We start from the raw sequence: 19550 nt of genomic DNA, 5'->3' as shown, positions 1-19550 counted from the left end.
TTGTGAAGGCAGCATGATGTGTTGAAGTGAATAATGTCATTCTCTTTCACTCTCTCGCTCGCTCTCCACTGCTATTGATTTTCCATTGATTTATAGTACCACAGCTGGTACCATTCCATTACCCCTTTCAGGGAACCAGTAAACCTCTATAAGAAATTACCCATGTTTCTACCACTATGTAACGTGTTGGTTTTCTAATACACAGAAAAAATAATAACAACCAAGGAGAATTTGAGTTGAAGTTATGGTACAGAACCAGTCCTTGTCAGATGACACAGGCATCTGCCTTTAAGCACCATCTAGAATTGGCACCATCCATCCATCTGTACCACTTATCCTAAACAGGGGAGCCTGGAGGTTATCCCAAGAGGCTCGAGGCACAAGGCGGGGGACACCTTGGATGGGGGGCCAGCCCATCACAGGGCACACATACTCACACACCCATTCACACACTACGGACCATTTGGACATGCCCATCAGCCTACAATGCATGTCTTTGGACTGGGGATGGAAACCAGAGTACCCGGAGGAAACCCCGATCGGCATCAAACTTTCATAAAAGCAGTAGATTAAGCCCAGTTGCTTCACTTTTCATGACTATAGATTCCCCTTGACCTACACAGTAGTTGTAATTTTTATCCATTTAAAGTTATATTCAATCTTGTAGAATGTCCAGAAAACATGTAGCATACAGTATATTATAGCAGCCATAAACATAATAAGACTATTATGTTACTATTTCTTGGTAACGTGACCATGTCACGTTACCAATAAATTGCAAAAAGCCTTCCATCCTGAAGACTCGTCCATGTGAGAAAGCATAAAGTTAGAACTTTATTTTTAACTGATCGGTATCGGCTTTAATTGGCACCCTGTCCAGGGCGTACCCCGCCTTGTGCCCAATGCTCCCTGGGATAGGCTCCAGGTTTCCCCGTGACCCTGAAGGAAGGATAAGCGGTATAGAAGATGGATGGATGGATGGATGGATGGGTATCGGCTTTATTGAGGACTAACCTAAGCCTGATCGTTTGTTAGATCGTTGATCAGCTGTCACAGAGAGCACAATTTGTGGCAGGATTATGCGAGTATTTTGCAAGCCGCGTTCAATACTACCAATTTCATACGGCATCTTAGAACTAAATACTCAGTGGAATACAGTGAGTCTTAATGCATTGCAGACCGATTCAATTGTCAAGTATATACAGTATATTGGATTGATCTGAATATACTTGAAGTGTGCTTGAAGTGTACTAGTACGTGTCGGAGTATCAGATCGGGACTCTATATCAGCAGATACTCAATATTAAATGACTCGAATCTGGATCGGGGGTAAAAACTTGATCGGAACATCCTTTGCATTAATGCGTACCTTTGATGTGCCTTGGAGCCTGAACTACTCTCAGGGTGCTGCTGTTATAGAAAATTAGTCACAAACCATTTAACCAACCAGAATCGAGAATTCAACAGTGATGTGGTATAAAATCAAATAAAATAACAGCCTATGTTTTAAATGCTTTTTCATTATTATTATTATTGTTGTTGTTGTTGTTGAACAGCTTAGAAATGCTACTAGTCTATAATCTACCACACAATATTAAAATGTCCATTAGCAAGTAGTGAAAAAAATTATTCTCTCTTTCTTTTGGTCATCTACTCTTTCTCTGTTACTCCCTTTGTCTTTCTCACTTCTTCAATTCAATCTAGTTATCTCTCTTATATCTCTATCATGCTGTCTCTTTTTCTCCATCTGCTTTACTATATATCTCCAATATCATTCAGTCTCTCTCTCTCTCTTGCTCTCATTTTCTTTTTCTCACTCTTTCTATCTCTCTATCCATTATGTTATATTTTCTCTCACTGTCTTCCCTACATAATGATCTACGATATAAATGAATGGAGTGTTTCTTTACTGCTCAGACAAATATGGCAAATATATAGAGGTTTTTTTTGTAATAAAACCACTGTTCTCTCTCTCTCTCACATACACACACACACACACATACACCACCCACACAGCGCACATCACATACAGTGGGACTTTACCCTCAACATCTGTAAACAAGCTCTTATTAACACGTCATAAACGAGATGTCAATTAATGTGTTGTTGAATGTATCACAAGCCAATTAAAGGCAGTCTGCCTTCAGTAAAACATGGTTGGCGTCAAATGTTATTGTTGGGATTGTTAGTGCCTTACTACAGCAGCTAATTTTCATCAACCACCCACCATGAGCACAATTACAGCAGTGGAGTGCGCGCATACACACACACACACGCACACACACACACACATTTAGCTATTCCTTTGTTCCTCCCTCTTGTCCATTTTCAGAAGTTTTATAGGCCAAAGAGTAAAGCCTCTAGTATCATAAGCCCTACTGGGACAGCACGACGTCTATAATAAAATTTCCGAATGTCTCCTCTGTGATTAAACCCTTGCATCCAGACGGCAATGAATTAAAGGAACAGTTCAGTAAAAGATCAAACGTAGACCAGAGTCGATCATCTAGCGCATGTTTTGTGTCTCCCTTTTTCTTCTTCCATTCAGTGCTGAAGTGTTTCTGAAAACACACGCCCAAATTGTCATATACCGGATTCACTTCACACAGCATTGTTAAAAATGTAAAATAGCAGCTGTAGTATGTATTTAAGGTGGAACTACATTTTCATATGCATCACTGTCAAATTTCTGATGCAGTTCTGGTAGTCACGCATCACAGATTTCAGCGTTGATTAAGTTTTGTTCATGTATATATTACAGTACAGATACATTATAGATTACAGCAAGTCACACTGTGTCTTAAATCCATGGGGTCCGGGGACGCTTAAGGGTTTGTAAAGTATAGTCAGGTCTTCCGTAAGTGTTTCATTTTGTTACAGGGGTTTTGTTAGGGGTAACAATTTAGAATACTGTACTGTCATTAATGAATAACTACACAGGAAGAAATGAGTATCGCAATATTATCATTCTCGTAACTATTATTAACTAACAAGAAATTCTGATTAACAAGTTACTAAGCAATAGCACACATATGAATGCGGTAGTTCACTATTAGCTAATCAATAACTATTACTTCTGTCATGCCTCCCGGAGAACTACTAAGAAATAATATACGGTTACACAATTAATGTGAAACTAATTAATAACTAATGCAGGACAAATGACTAGCACTACATTAACATGTTAACCGCTGCTGTTAACGAATACTTAAGATTGTTTACATAATCAATAAGTAATAGCAGACTTGTGATTTGGGCAAGCTGTTAATAATTAGTACATCATCATTAACATGAGAATGTAATCAAAGTTATAAACAAGCAGGCCCGTAAATATAATGTCAACATGAATATATAAACGTCAACATGAATCTAATAACCGGTTTTAATAAAAATGTGTTCTGGTAGTGGAATGGTAAAAAAAATAAACAATACCGTATATGGCTCCAGTAAATAGTCATGTAAGGAATAAAAAAGGACTGGGTGTGCTGAAATATTTTATTCCTCTTATATCACGGCAATTTGCTACAAAAATTAAAAAATTTAAATTTATTAATGAACATGATGTCACACTTTTAACCATTTATATGCTTAATGTTGTGGAACATGCATAAGACATGATGGCAGCTCTAAACATACTATAATCACACCTTTACCTCCCTATCCTTTTTCTCTGTCTTGAAGTTAATGAGACTACAAAATCAGCATGTCATTTTACAGAGAAACCACAAAGCGGAAACTTGGCACTTTCCCTTGGCACAAAACGTACTGTCACAAATCCCTGACACTGGCGAATCATTCCATTAATCTCCAATCAGAAACTGTCATCATATCAATGGTCAGGTGTTTTAATTTGTTAAATAGCAGCACATTATTAGATCTGTTTATTATCACACTTAGATTATTCAACATATAAGTCCCTGTGAATGAGTTGTTAGTATAAAAACACAACCGTATTAGAACATGTGCATTAATATAAAACTGATTTGAAATTCAGCCAGCACTACAGTCAGAGCTGCTATTATAGAAAGTTAATCAACACCTTCTGACCAATCAGATTTGCTAATTCAACAGCTATAAAATATTGTTGTAAACTTTTAAATAATGAGCCTAATATTTGAATAGTTCAATTCTGTTGATAATATGCAATAAATCTCTACTATATATATGTACTTTTTAGTGATAAAGGGGTCCCTGGGTGCAAAATAATTCTCTAACCCATGTCTGCATGATTGCAATTACTGAAGAACTGCATGCAATTTAAAGCATATATTCACTGCGTGAAGGGAGATAGAAAAACATCAACACTGCTGTGCTGATAGAAATAAAATCAGTGGTGTCACCAGGAAAGAATACAGTTACCGCAGTTTCATGTGGAGCGCTAATCTTTCTGAATACCGTTCTACATGTTGAACACACGAATCCTTCCTTTATCTGAGCAATTATCTCTCCTCATATCCATTGTTAACCATCCAGCTGTGTCTGATGAAGCCTTTTTATACTCATTCGCCCGGGCATGATAGATCTGTGAGCTCTCATGGCAAGTAATTAACTTATACTGTGCGTCATCTTGCAATTACTTCAGCAGGAAAAGTGTGTATGGCAGCCATCAGCCGGTCTGTGAAGGACAATGAACTTGGGAACACCTGAGCTGCTTCTCATGACTTCTGTATCAGTCTGAATCCATAAGTAAGCAAAGACTGCAAACTGGAATGCAGATGCTATAATAAGATAGCAAAGCGTGTATTATCAGTACAGTACAATGCCACTTTCACAATTTCTTTTGTTAATGGAATTAATCATTTAAAAATACTATCATGGATTCTGCATCTGTGAATTCAAGTGATGGATCCATGTCCGTCCCAGTGAAAAGGAGGAGCATCTGTGCTTAATTATCCCAGTGAATTGTGCATGGCTTCTGTGCCTATGTATTTGAGAGTTTAAGTAAAGGAGGCATGGCCACTGTGCCTGTCAGTCCCAGTAGAAGAGGCATGGCTTCTGTGCTTTTACTTCCTGTGAAAGAGGCATGACCACTTTGCCTATCAGTCCCAGTAAAAGAAGTGTGGCCACTTTACACATCAGTCCCAGTAGAAAAGGCATGGCCTTTGTGCCTCTAAGTCACTTTGAAGTAAGCTTGGCCTCTGTGCCTATCAGTTTCCATGAAAGAGCAGTGGCCACACTATAAAGAGTTCAAATAAAGGAGGTTTGGTTTCAGCACCTGTCAGTTCTGAAGAAGACAGCATGGTCTCTATGCCTGCAAGTCTGAACCAGAAAGGCTCTGTGCTTCTCAGTCCCCAAGGAGGAGTCATAGCCTCACGGTTTTCTATCCCCATAGTAACGGGACAGAAAAAAATAAGAGGAATCTGTCTGGATTTCTGTATCAATAAGCTTTTTTTTTTTTTTTTCTTTTCGATTTCTTCTGCAATGACAATCTACCGACGCTTATCTGCAAAAACTCACCCGCAATAAATAAAAGGCTGGACAAATTAGCATAGAAGGCGAAATGTCAAAGAAAAGGGCATCAAAGCTTCAAAGGTCTGATAGAAACAGCACCACATTTGTGATGTGTAAAAAATGACAAGGTGACATCTAGGGAAGGGCAAAATTAATTACTAAACATTCCTGCTTTGATTAATTTGACAAAAGGCTTACAGTTCTGTGTAGAAATACTACACCATCTACCAGTTTTCAAGATGCAATATGGACCAATCCATCATAACATAATTCATTATTATTATTATTATTAGTAGTAGTAGTAGTAGTATTAATGTACTCAGTACTTAAATTGATGTTTATTATATTATTATCATACTAAGCCTGCTTTGGCAGCTCTTTTTTGTTCATTATATGAATACCCTTTTTGATGATTACAATGATTACAAAGCATATGCTAGAAATAATTAGCTTATTTTAGCTTGCTACTAAATAATCGATCTTGCGGTCATTTTTGATGAAAGACCTAAGGCTTGTACCTTAGACAATAAAAAAAAAACAGTGGCTAACTTAATTAATCAAAGAACAAAATCCAAAATAATGTCAGTCTTTACAAGATCTTAATATGTTAGCCGTGTCTGCCTTTTTCCCTGCTCTAAACGCCCTCTCTCTGGTCCAACCATGGGAAATATCTTATAAACTGAGGAGGATTCAAACCAAAAAGAATCCTCTGGCCCTGATAGGATACCTCAGAGAATTTTAAAGGACTGAGAACGAGTGAAACTCTTTGTGACATCTTAAATACATCTTTCCAAGAAGGGATTAATCCTCCAAAGTAGGAAAAGGCAAATGTCAGCCCTATATCCAAATGTCAACCCACATCACTTGATAGTTGATCAATAGTGATCAATATCACTAACTCCCCCCCCTCCACCAGCTTACTAAGATAGCAGAGGAGTTATCAGTGAACTACGGGAAAGAGGATAAATCTCCCAATCTTGACACTGCTTGCAGGCCTGGAAGATTTCTTTATGCACTAGTGAGTACAAATCCTCTGAGGTTCTGACCACTATTAATACAAACAGCACCGTTCATTTCTCAAAAGCCGTTCACAAACTTGACCCGACCGTAGCCAGGAAGTGCCTCGTTGCATGAGGCATTGGGTTTTCTATCATTGTGGCAAAGCAAGTAGCATTGCCTCCTCACAGCTCCAAGGTCCCCAGTTCTATCCTGAGCTCCCCCGTGTCTGCTTGGGTTTTCTATGGGTTCTATAGTCTATGGTGGGGTTCTTACTCAACTTGCCCCTATAGAGAAGCCACAACTGACTTTGACAGGGATAGATATCTTAATGAAAATGAATGAATGAACAAATGTAGGTTATCATGACTGCTATTTGGACTGGGGAAAGATAACAGGGATTGTTTCCCAATTTACCTGGGGGTTCTGATCAATGGTGAAAATTATACTACAGGTTATCTAAATCTCGTCCATGTATGCCATGTTCTGGATGACCTAGATATCTCAGTCCTTAGTAGTAAAACGGCACTAAATCTAGTTACATGCAATACCACGATAGTGACATTTATGAGAAAACCTCCTGCTATGCCACTTCACTTGTCTGGATAACAGAGAACATACTGTGATACTGTCAAGGAGCTAGGATACAATATGACCTACAGTGAGATTGTCATAAAAGCAAACATCAAACTACATTTATTGAGACATCTGACAAGTGAAAGAGTGACTACTTCAAACCCTGCAGCAATATATACTAGAAATATCCATCACACACTACAGTATGGCTGCCCAGCCTGGCAATGAAATCTTGGCAGGGCATACTATACTTATCAAATGCACTGAAAACTCTTTCATTGACCACCCTCCAAGAGGGAATTAACAAATTGTAAGGGACTATAGCCTACTCAATTCTCCTTCTAGAGACTGGCTGCATCTTTTTAAGGCTCAGGTGTCATTCTGGCTAACCAGGAAGTGTAACCAATTACAGATCTCCAAAATGAGGATTGAGAGATACAGAACATCACCAATCCCCTCACTAAGGAGAGATTTAAATGTAGAGGTATAGTCAGGGTTTCTTTTGTCGTCTTTTACTTTTTTCCTTTTTTTTAATCACAATTTTATACAGAGAGTTTATCTCACATTTATATAAAAACATCTTGCTTTTTTGATTAGGGTTTTTTTTTCTTTCTTAAATAGAAACATAAGTCCTTGTGAATCTGAAGTAGTTAACTACTGTTACACTATACCATAGCACTGTTCAGTTTCCTAATCTGATCTGAAGGTTTTGATTCATTTTCTATAGCAGCAGCTCTGACAATCACAGGTTTATAGTAATGCACTCATTCTAAGATGTTAGAATTTGTATAGTAGCAATTCAGTCCCATCAATTGGGGACTTGCGTGGCATGGCTCGGAGTCCTCACATAACCTAAGCCTAATGATAAATGGAGTGAAAAAAAAAAAAAATTGGTTTTACTTAACAAATAAAACCATACAGCTGTTGAGATGTCGGAAGGTTACATCTAAAGAGATGTTTATTTTTAGAAGGAGTCTCCAGTGTCAGCCCTTTGTAACTGTTCCTTCAAGTTGTCTGCCACTGTAAAGTCTTCAAGATGGAAGACGTTGTGTTTTTCACTTTCTCGGTAACAGGGACTATCTGCATTTTTTTTGTATTATTAACTTCAAGAGAGAGAAATTAGAGGCTGTGTTGCAGATGTTACAATGAATATAACTATAAAAATTTTACTACATAATGGTTAAAGTATACCATATATCATTAATTAATGAAGAGATGAATTTGAAGCGGTAACAGTAACAGTATTGTTTTTAAGATGACGTTAAAAAGAGAAGTCATTCTCACTGAAATAGATCAATATGGCCTGTAGATGTACTTCATACTGGTTGTGTTACGTCTGTGGCCAGTCTGGTGATAAAGAATAACAGTTAGCGTTACTATTTCTTCTGTCATAAGATGCACGTGTAGCATGTGGTTCATTAAGCCAGGACACATGTGTGAAAACTCAGCGTGTGTTTGATGAACGTAATCCAAGCATCTCTGTAAACGTTTGTAGCTGGAGTCGGAGCACCAATAGGCAACATCAAAAAAGAATGCTCCATATTCATAAATCAGGGAAACAGGTGAGGATTGTGGAACCAGGACGTTGTGGGAGTATGAAACAAGATATTGGGTATGTCTCAATCAGCTCCCTAGTTCAGTAACCAAGTCACTGATCAGGGAGTCGGCCATTTTAAGGGCTGTCTCAGTCGTAAAATCCTTCCAATGCACTAGAACGTTCGCTCCCTTAAAAAATACCGCAATGCACCGCAAAAACCAGGGAACATCTACGCTCACTATATTCCATTACTGGAAATGACATCAAGTTTTCTGAAGCCTCTCAGCTCGCACAAAATGGGGGACGAACTCACAGCCAACTTCTGTCTACTTGTTATTGTTGTAACTCTCAAATGATTACGTAAGTTAACTGACGTTTAACTTTATTTAACGTTCTATACATGGTTTGTTTGAGCCTAACGAGTTTTAAGTGTTTAATAGTTTTTTTTTTTTAATCCACTAGGTAGCCTACGATCCTGCTTGAAGTACCATGACAAACATGTGTGTGTGTGATTAAGCTATTTTTTATGGTTTTACTTCTTGGTGATGTTTTACAACGCGATTATGTAGTCATGTCGCCAGAAATTGAGTTATCAGAGTCCCATTGTGTAGTGAGCCTGGGTCCTTACCAGTGCCCGAACTCATGTACACGACATACTGATTCACGACCTAGAGAGCTAGGGAGCTGATCGAGACACAGCCATTGGGAAATAAGGCTCAGACTTAACAACACAGACACAAAATAAGACTTTGCAACAAGGGTTGAACTCAGAACAGGTGCACAGGTGCACATTAGGTGACAGACCAATGATAGGACAAAGGTGTCAAGACTAGGGAAAAAAAGGCACATGGTAAAACAGCAACATGAAAAGCACACAGTGTATGGAGAATAAGCACCAGCAACACACGCCACACTGCGAAACAGCACACGCTGACAGGGGGACTTGACAGCTGGCTTCCCCCACTAATATGAAAAGTATTAATACACCTACACTAAGCAGATTAATGTGGATGACAATCTGTTAATAATAAATTATGAAATATCACTCATTGACATCTTGCCATAACTAATTTATTTAAGTCTTTCCATCGTAATGATGATCATCAGTTAAATACTGGCAAACAGTATTGTGTTTTTTAACAGATGCCTTTTTTTTTTTTTTGCTTTTTACACAATTTTCTTACATGTCAAGAGAGAAAACATTGTCAGGTTGATATTTTTTAACCTTGTATTAGACTTAATGGAGCTGGATGTTGGTGGTGATGATCTGAAGCTGTAATTTGACTCTTCTTTTTTTTTTCTTTCTTTTTTTTTTGTAAAAATGGTGCCTTTATTTTTCAAGAACAGAGACAGGTCATGCTGTGCTGCTTCTTCTTCTAAAGTGAACAACCACACTGTCTTTCTCTCTCTCTCTCTCTCTCTTATTATTGTCTCTTCACTTCATGATCGTAACTACCACTCAGTGACTAAGTGAACACGTGAAGGCAATGTGATGTGTTCAAGTGTCAAGTGCATGTCATCCTCTTTCAAGCTCTTGCTCTCTATTCTATTTTCATTCTGTCTTTTCTTTCCCTCCTCTCTTCATACTCTTGCTCCAGTAAGTAATTGGGCTGAGATTTTTCCAGGAAGCTTCTGAACTCACTCTTTCTTCCCTTCTTGCTCCCTGCTTTCACTCAATAACTAATCATATATTTAGTTTTATTGGACGCTGCCCAAGGTCTTTTTTAAAAGATAATTTGATGTCTGTGATTACATCTTGCTTAGGGCTTTTTAGCCCCTTTATCGGACTCGAGGATGCTGCCCAAAAACCACTTTTGTCCACTAACATCAAAAGCCATATGTCGTTGGGTACCTCTCTTTCCATGTCTGTTTCTCATCCCGTCAAGTTCCCTCAACAAGTTTTTCAAGACTCTTCTGAAAGTTTCCTTTCTGTAGATTATCAAGTTTGTAACGACGCTAAACAAGTCTCGGCTAGATTTTCTACCTAGCAATCAATTTACCCACCTTATTCCTGCTTCCCATGACTCCTTGCACAGACTATGTGCGCGGCTTCTGATTACTCCTTGTAGTCCAGTCGGTTCTGCCGGAATTGGTTATACTAAAGTGAACGTCTTCATTTACTGAGGAATGAGAGGACGATGTGAAGACATGACCTCAGTCTGTAACATGTTTAGGTACATCACTTAATCTCTTGCTTTCAACATTTAAAATGAACATAAATAATTTTAGCAGTAGAGGAAATGCGAGTACAATGTAAAAAAAAAAATACTTCTTTACACGTACTGCACATACAGGCATTTTCTTTACACTGAATACTCCAGAAACATCACTTTAACCCTCTAGAGGACCGGTCATCTCTTCGCTGGTGGAATCCCGTAGCCTCGCCACGGCAAATAAGTGAAACGATGACACATACAGAGTTTTTAGAGGAGTTCTTTAAGTTTAGAATCTTCAGCTACGTTCGTTCGCTTTTTTTGCAGACAATGAAAATTTCAATAGAAATCTGTTCCTGCTATAAATGTGCTTATGTTCATAACATTCCTGTTTCAGCCATTGATTTAGCTTAGCCTGAGCCTTGGTGCTGCAGTGAACGGCACAAGTTCTCTCAGAACTCTGTAATGACATTTTCACAATCCGAACAGTTATACTACAACGGGTATTAAAAACTAACGAGGGAAAAAAAAACAAAGTAAACAGTAGTAATTTAACAAAGCACTGCGAAACACACTCCATCCGGCATCGGCTATTACAGGCACTTCTGCTAGATACCAGAAATTTCACCCATAACGATTTCTCCAGTGTTAGCTTCAGGAATAAGGTGGATACTTCCACTATTGTGTTAAGTTTTTGAATATCTACTATATCTAGTATTGCAGCTAGTTTCCAGAATTCTGAATCTTCCTGAGTTTAAACTCACTATATCCTGAGAATAGGGTGAATGCTTTTTTTTTGATGCCTGGGAGCTTCCTTTCATTGGTTATTGCAAACAACAAATCGTAATCTTTTCTATCTTAATAATTCCTTCTCTGTAGAGTCGACAATCAACCATTTTTATTAGTATGTAAGCCTCATGTGTCTTGAATTTCCTACACAGCAACCTTAACAATCATAAGTATCAAAGAGTCTTCTATCCTCAGGAGTTTTGCCGAAGTAAGTCATCAGTTACATGATTGACATGAAGTCTATAACAAATATTCTTGTTTTTTTCCCCCCCAGTGACCATGCCGTGTATAAACACAACACTTTTTCACAATTATCTGCAATACAAATACACCAGGGAGGGGTTTTTAATTGGCTGCTATCTAAGTATTAATAAGCATCAGCAGCGGGGGCAGGAATGTCTTATTAGTGGGTGCTTTGGGGTAGCTAAACTATCTAGAGCAGGCCACCTTCATGTGAACTGGATTCATGTGAACGAGACCAGCCTGTTCATTCAATTGTTATTAATCACAAAAGCCCTACTGAGACTAGAGTCTCATTTTCGAAGCATATTGACAACAAGGTAATAAAAACTCGTAAGGAAACCAACCGCAGAACAAGCAAATGATAATAAAAATTTGCAATCCAGTATAGTGAAACATATGTAAATTAAAATGAATTAAAAGCCCAAACCATGTAATATACAATACAGTAAAATAAAATAAAATAAAATAAATGGTAATTACAAAGAACTCATGCAAAATATTAAATCTACAACCCAAAAAATAAAACAGATAGCTTGTATGCCACTATCTAAGATCCCTGTAATCCAGCAGGGAATTAATAGCCAACTAGCAAGTTGTTAGTGAATACGCCAGGCAAAATCAATTGGAACTGGAAGAACAACAGAACTACAAAAAATTCATTTAAAACATATAATTGAATAAAAAAAAGTAATGGCATACATTAGAATCTTTCGATAAACACTAATGCTGGGAAAAAAATGTGACGATATAAATTGATTACATAAGGATTATCTGCCATCTATGAAAGTTCTGCCGATTTTCTTGCTTTAAAAATTATCATAAGGTGCTGATTCATCTCGTATTTAACCCTTAAATTGTTGGCTTATTCTCAGTCCTGCGTTTTACAGCCTTGTATTCAGTAACTTATATCAATTATTCAGTAACTACAGTCAAACTAATAGGTATATACACTAGAGAGGCACCGATGGCAGTTTTTCACGTTATGGTAAATGGGAAATGGCGCACTTATATAGCGCTTTTATCCAAAGCGTCTCATTCACCCATTCACACACACACTCATACACCAGTGGTAGCAGAGCTGCCAGGCAAGGCGCTAACTTGCCATCGGGGGCAACTTGGGGTTCAGTGTCTTGCCCAAGGACACTTCGGCATGTGGAGTCACGTGGGTCGGGAATCGAACCGCCAACCCTACGATTAGTGGACATCCCGCTCTACCGCCTGATCCACAGTCGTCCCATCGGCCCATCGGCCGACAGTTTAGAAACATCCGATGAGCAGGGCAGATTATATCCTGTCAATCAAAAGAGGGCGGGCCTGTACACTGTTGAAAGATTTAAATGAAGTTAAGTTGACAAAAAAAGCATATATTGCACAGAAAAATATATTTGTAGAGTACTATATTTCATATCCAGTTAATGTTAATATATAAAAATTACCAGTTTGATGTTCAGTGATAAAGTAGAAATGCTTTTTTTTTTTGTGGTGAGTGAATCTGAGACTAACAGGAGTTTTTTTTAGTTGTTTTTTTTTTTTTTTAGAATTCAGTCAATGTTAATATGAATTAATAACGTTCAATAAGTTAAGAAATCTTACTTTAATCTTCAGAATTGAGTTCATGTGTTAATGTTAATTAGAGTGATGTGTTTTCTGTTGATGAGACCAGTTACTGTGAAACGACTTGCTGAAATGGAGAGAATAAAAAAAGAAGGCATAAAAGGCAGAACTACCGGTATCGGTATCACTCTGAATAATTGGTTATCGGTATCGGCTGAGAAATTCAGTATCGGTGCATCACTAATATACACTATATGGCTAAATGATACGGGATGTACACTATATGGCCAAATGTTCATGCAAATCTTACCATCCCACCCATATGTGGGCCTTCACCAACCTGTTGCTACAATGCTAGAAGCACACAATTGTATAGAATGTATCTGTTTCCTGTAGCATTAAGATTTCCCTTCACTGGAACTAAGAGGATCAAACCTGTTCCAGCATGACAATACCCCTGTGCACAAAGAGAGCTCCATGAAGACATGGTTTGCTAAGATTAGTGTGGAAGAACTCGAGTGGCCTTCACAGAGAACTGACCTCAATCCTACTGAACACCTTTGTGTGGGATGAACTGGAACGCCGACTACTGATCATTTTAGTCATTAGTAACAGGGCAACAATATACTGTACCTAGTGTTGTGTGTTCTGTTTCATGGCAAAGTGTTCCGTGACTCCGTTTAGCATTTTGAATAAGATACCGACATGGTCACAACTGTAGCCAAACTAGTGAGCTAATAATTAATCGTTATGACGTGCATAATAAATGTACATAAAAGTCAAGTGGAAGAGTATGATCCATGAATAGCCACGGAATCTATTTTAACAGAATTTTCAAATAAATATACCTGGGGGGTGCTATGGCTTATTCCAGTGGTAGCTGCAGCACCCTCTAGTGCCACCATTACTCAATGACAGAGGATTAAGGATATTTCTGAGGTCCAATCATATACACAACTGGGATAAGATCATTATTTTTTTCAGAAAATTGATTTTCAGATATATCTGCATCATCGCTGCAACAGAAATAAACCATTCACTGCACCTACTTTTGATGTCACCATTTTTCTGTTGACTGGAAACTTTGGGTACTGAAAATTTTGTTTTTTGATTCAGTATTCTGGAAAACAAAAAACGGTGTTAACGAGTGGCACAGTGCACAGCAGGTAGCATTGCTGCCTCACAGTTCCATGGCCCCTGGCGTGATCCTGAGCTCAGGATCTCCCCATGTCCCTGTGGGTTTCCTCTGGGTTCTTCAGGTTTCCACCAACATCCCAAAAGCATGGTGCCCTGCAATGGACTGCAGTGTTCCATCTACAGTGTATTCCTGCTTTGTGGCCAGCATTCCAGGCCAATATATACCCTGACCAGGATAAAGTAATGATTAAAAGAATGAAACACAATGAAATCATTAATGCCGAAGCCTATTTTCTCTCCTACAGTGTTCTCTCTGTTTTCTGAAATAATTCAGAGTTCGGTTCACTTGCTTTCTACAGATTTACTCAGTGGTCTGAACTATGGCTTCCTAGTCAGCCAAATATCTTTAATTTCTTGAGGAAAAACAACCTGCATTTCACGCACTGTCTAAACATTCGTGTCTTGTAGTGCTGCCTATACTACTGATAAGCATTTTCTGACACGCCAGAGCAATTGCTTGCCAGTTCACAGAAGCCAGGGAGAAAGGTGTGAACACATCACACTTTGTAATGCACTAGAGCAATTAATTTTCTGGATTACTGATTTGGAATGCAGCACAGCCAAAAACGAGTTGAAAAGAGCATGTTTCTTCATCATCATCATCATCATCATCATCCTCATCATCATCTTCAGGCCGCTCTTTCCTAATTTCCCTTTAGGTGCAAATGATTTGTACTAGGAAAGTGTATAGCTGTTTATTGAGTAGTCGGCTAGCACTTTCTGTTTACCTGCAACTCAATGCTCATGGTTTTAAAGTGTGAAAAGGTTATGGAACAGTCTGTCGGCATTGAGAGGGCTGTTTGATGGAGAGTACTATAACTAATGAGAATGAGCAAAGAGGCAAGAGGGACTGACATTCCTCTCATCCCCAGCCAGGCCTCACTAAAGGTCAAGTGTTGAAAAATGGAGAGTGAAGCACAACCAAACCACGGCCTGAATATAGTACAAAAAAAGAAAGAAAAGAAAACAGGAAAAAAAAAAAAGGAGAAGAAAAAAAAAGCCCTTAACACTAAACTTTATTGTGAGAATATTTCATTTTCAAGCCAACGTTCAGTCAAAAGTAGTGTGGCTGTATGTGTCATATTTTCAAGTAGTGTATTTCAACTTCTTTTGACATATAATGACTTAAATAGTTCATTTTTTGGACTATTTCAGATTAAAGTGCTTTGTTTCGGTATTGTTTTGCCACGTTATGAATTAACATATCAGAAAAGAATCTGAGCAGCTCTTTGTAATACAGTAGAGAACAATGTCTCAGAAAAATCTGGCTTCAAAAACAGTTTTATTAACAGAGTCCTGAATCTGACTTAATTTATTATAAAATGTCCATCTCACTCCAAATGAACATGGTATACAGCTATCTGACTGTATATTTTGTCCGAATGGTTTACCATTTAAATTAGCCTATAGCTACCTTTTATATTATCAAGAAGACTATAGCTAATAACCATTATAATATATCTCACAAAGCATTAGCCTGTTTATTTTATTGTCAGTACAGACATAAAAGGTCATGAACATAAATTTGAGGTACAGTTGAGGTCATAAGTTTTTTAACTGCAAAAATGTTAATAATTAAACACCAATCACCCTGTTCACCCCCACGGCCCTTAATGTATCGTGTTGGCCACTTGAGGATCAGTGAATGTTTGCATCTTTTGTAATAGTCGTGTACGAGTCCCTCAGTTGTCCTCAGTGTGAAAAGATGGATCTCAACATCATATTGAGACTGTTGGAAAGGGGTCAAATATGCAGAAGATGCTGGAAAAGCAACGAATGTGCAGGGCCTGGAGGATTTTTCTGAAGAGCAGTGGGTAGTTTAACGGCTCAGGACAAACAAGGGACTCGTGAAGAACTCTCACAAAACATAAAAACAGTCATTGATCATCCAGGTAACAACACACAGTATTAAGAATCAAGCGTATGGAAACTTTTGAACTGGTTCATTTGTGTAAATTCAGTTATTATTTTGCCTTGTAGACTATATGTGAAATAGCTTATTCTGGGCAGTATTAAATAAAAACAAAACGCCATTTTTATAATCACTCATATTTTTAAATTATTAACATTATGCCGCTTCTGCAAGACATATGTAAACCTTTGCCATGACTGCAAAATGTTGCTGAGATCGTGTTATTACCCTCGCTGCATTTAAGACTCTGCTGCACTTATCTCATACGCTATATATTTTCCCGCTACTCATCTCAGCTCAATGTCAAAGTGCGATATTTATGACAAGGCATCAATTCAGATATTGCATGAATCAGCACTGAATCTGAGTCTCCGTGTCCTCAATTCAGCAGAGACACATCCTAACTCAGCCTCTATCTCTACGTGCATGTGTTTCAGGAGACGTGCTGCGATCAGGCCGTGTCTCTGGGCTCACAGTGAACGGAGGCTGGTCGGTCTGGAGCTCATGGACTCAATGCACTCGTGACTGCAGCTCTGGAGTGCGCAACCGCAAGCGAACCTGCACAAACCCTAAACCAAAATATGGAGGGACGACATGTTCTGGGCCTGCGCAGGAATACCAGGAGTGTAACACTACACCATGTCCAGGTGACAACCCACTCAGTCATTTTTTAATGCTTTTTTTTTTTTGCTTTATCGTGTGTTAAAATGTTTGTGTAAGTGACCTTTGTAAGGACACACATGCATAAGCACTGATTATGCAGTGCGTTAGCATTGAAAAAACGCTTGAATAAGCATTAATAACACATTCCAAGAAAAACACAGCTTTACTGTAAGGGCATCAAATTAATTCCTGAGACTAATCATGGCCTTTAAATAAGTGCCTTATAAGATCTGCATCACTGGGGAATGATGCTTTATAACAATATGTAATATGTCATTAATGGAGTTAATGTTAGGTCTAGTTGCGCAATATGTCTTCTGCATTTGTGTGTCAGTTGAGAAGACCAAATTTTGACTGTGGAAACATTTCATTCAATTGGATTCCGTTAGCAGACACTTTAATCTTAAGCGACTCACAAATGAGGAAATACAAGCAAATACAAATCGGGGGACATCCTAGACAGTGTTCCAACCCGTTGCAGGGCACAATCGAACACACATTCACATGCTGTGGATGATTTAGAGATGCCAGTCAGCCTACATGTCTTTAGACTGGGGGAGGAAACCGGAGTACCTGGAGGAAACCCCCGAAGAATGGGGAGAACATGCAAACCTGCGCGCACAGGACGGAGGTGGGATTCGAACCTCCAACCCAAGAGGCATGCCAACCACTAAGCCACAATACCTGATCAAAAAATCAGATGAGAATGTCCAGACTGGTTTGAGCTGTCAGGATGGAAAAATAGTTAAATAGCCACTCTTTACAACCATAGTGAGCAGAAAAGTATAACAGAACACACAACATGTCAATCCTTGATGTAGGTGGGCTGCAGCAGCAGGAGACCGTATTGGGTTCCACTACTGTCAGGCAACAGGAGTCTGAGGCTTCAGTAAGCACAGACTCACTCAGTTGAAGATTGGAAATAGACCAGTTGATGTTTTTCCGATCTTCAGCTGTCTCTTTGTGGTGACTCTGTTCCCCCTGTAGCCTGAAATAATTGTATGAATTTGCAGGTGTACCGGTGTTCCTAATAAAGTGGTTGGTGGGTGTATGTGTGAAAATGCCCACAGTCAAGTAATGCACTTCACACATGCTTTAACATGTTTTCACATATAGTTCTTTTGAAATGAACCATCCCCAGTCCTGTTAAAGTGGCCCTGAAAGGGGACTAGCATCAAAAGACCTAAGTGCTTTTGGTGTTCACAATACATGTGCACTCTCTTTCTGGACGTTTTTCTGTTGATGAGCTCTCAGACCACTTGTTGTTCACAGCACAATTTCTTTAGAATTTCAGAGTCCATCTGTGTAACGCTGAGTTATGGATAACGTGTTTCAAAATGGTTGCTTTACATGACGCTATACTTTAGCTGTGGGGGGGGGGGAAACAAGCCAAAACAATTGAAGTAAAAAGCAGAATTTTTTTTTTTGTAACACAGCAAGGAGTGAAATTGCTGTTGCAGAAGCATGAAACTCGGCATGCTTCATGCCAAATGCCTAGTGGTGACTCTCATGGGGTTTGGCCTAAATAAAATATATGCATGAACCATGTAATACATCGGTAATATACAAGAAATATTGTGTACATTATTCATATGAATGGTGCCTAAATATGTAAGCTCAATTGCGTAACCTCTAGTGACACAGCGCCTCTATTTGCAATTAGCTTATGTGTCTTGTGGGACCACGCAACCCCATGGTAGCCATTAGAATGTTTTATGGTGTAGTTTTATTTGTTATGTGACCGAAAACCGCAGCAACTTGTGGATATTAAAACTCAATTATTTTAGCCAAAAAGGGGCCACTTCGCCTTCACAAGACACAAATCAAGTGGACCACGAAATAAACCATGATCGAACCATGCTCAGGGCACCTCAGAGCTGGTCCGAGTAAGGTTCTCTTGTGGCTCATTTTATAGGACTCTGAGTCATTTGTGGTGTTTACCTACAGAATGCACAAAAATGCTAAGTCATCAACCTGAGATGACTTGGATCGTAAAAACAGACCATGTGTAGAAACACTTCTAGGCCGCTCTCAAAAGATTCAAGATCTCTACATATCCCCTACGTACCTGAAACTGTAAAAGTGTGAAATTGTTTTTCGCGGTTGAAGCTGGTGTGAGGCAGATTATGTATGTAAAGCGCTTGGGCACAGGGATTATATTCTCCCGTGATATGTAGCGACATTTCATAATCAAGAAGATAGAGCCAGATTGTCAAATTGCTTTATATGTTTTAAAAGTACCAGTTATTTTGCATAAAAAATGTTTCCTTGTGAGCTTTTTTTTTCAATTCCAGGGCTTTCTTGACCTTTGTCATCAAGTGGGTGTGCTGGTACGACCGAGTATGCCTTGGCATATGAATCCACCAAAATTCAAAGACGGAAGGGATTTCGGCGAGATAGTTGTTTGCTTTCACAAGATGTTTGACATAAATGTCACTTCAAACAGCAGAACAATATAGTGTATTTGTCTATATTTTCA

The 19550-nt window shown here is 38.6% G+C and overlaps 1 protein-coding gene across 2 annotated transcripts in view; it reads left to right on the top strand.

Moving 5' to 3' along the window:
- Positions 1–19550, top strand: part of sema5a (sema domain, seven thrombospondin repeats (type 1 and type 1-like), transmembrane domain (TM) and short cytoplasmic domain, (semaphorin) 5A) — a 241796-nt gene that overhangs the window by 187232 nt on the left and 35014 nt on the right. For both annotated transcript variants that reach the window (XM_053611959.1, XM_053611960.1), the window contains one exon: positions 16846–17055. In XM_053611959.1, the coding sequence (XP_053467934.1) occupies positions 16846–17055 (210 nt within the window). The remainder of the gene's footprint in view (positions 1–16845; positions 17056–19550) is intronic.

Source organism: Ictalurus furcatus, chromosome 23 (assembly GCF_023375685.1).
Source record: "Ictalurus furcatus strain D&B chromosome 23, Billie_1.0, whole genome shotgun sequence".
Classification (NCBI taxonomy): Eukaryota; Metazoa; Chordata; class Actinopteri; order Siluriformes; family Ictaluridae; genus Ictalurus; species Ictalurus furcatus.
The sequence above is the reverse complement of the archived record's forward strand: the minus strand, read 5'-3'. Positions and strand labels throughout refer to the sequence as shown.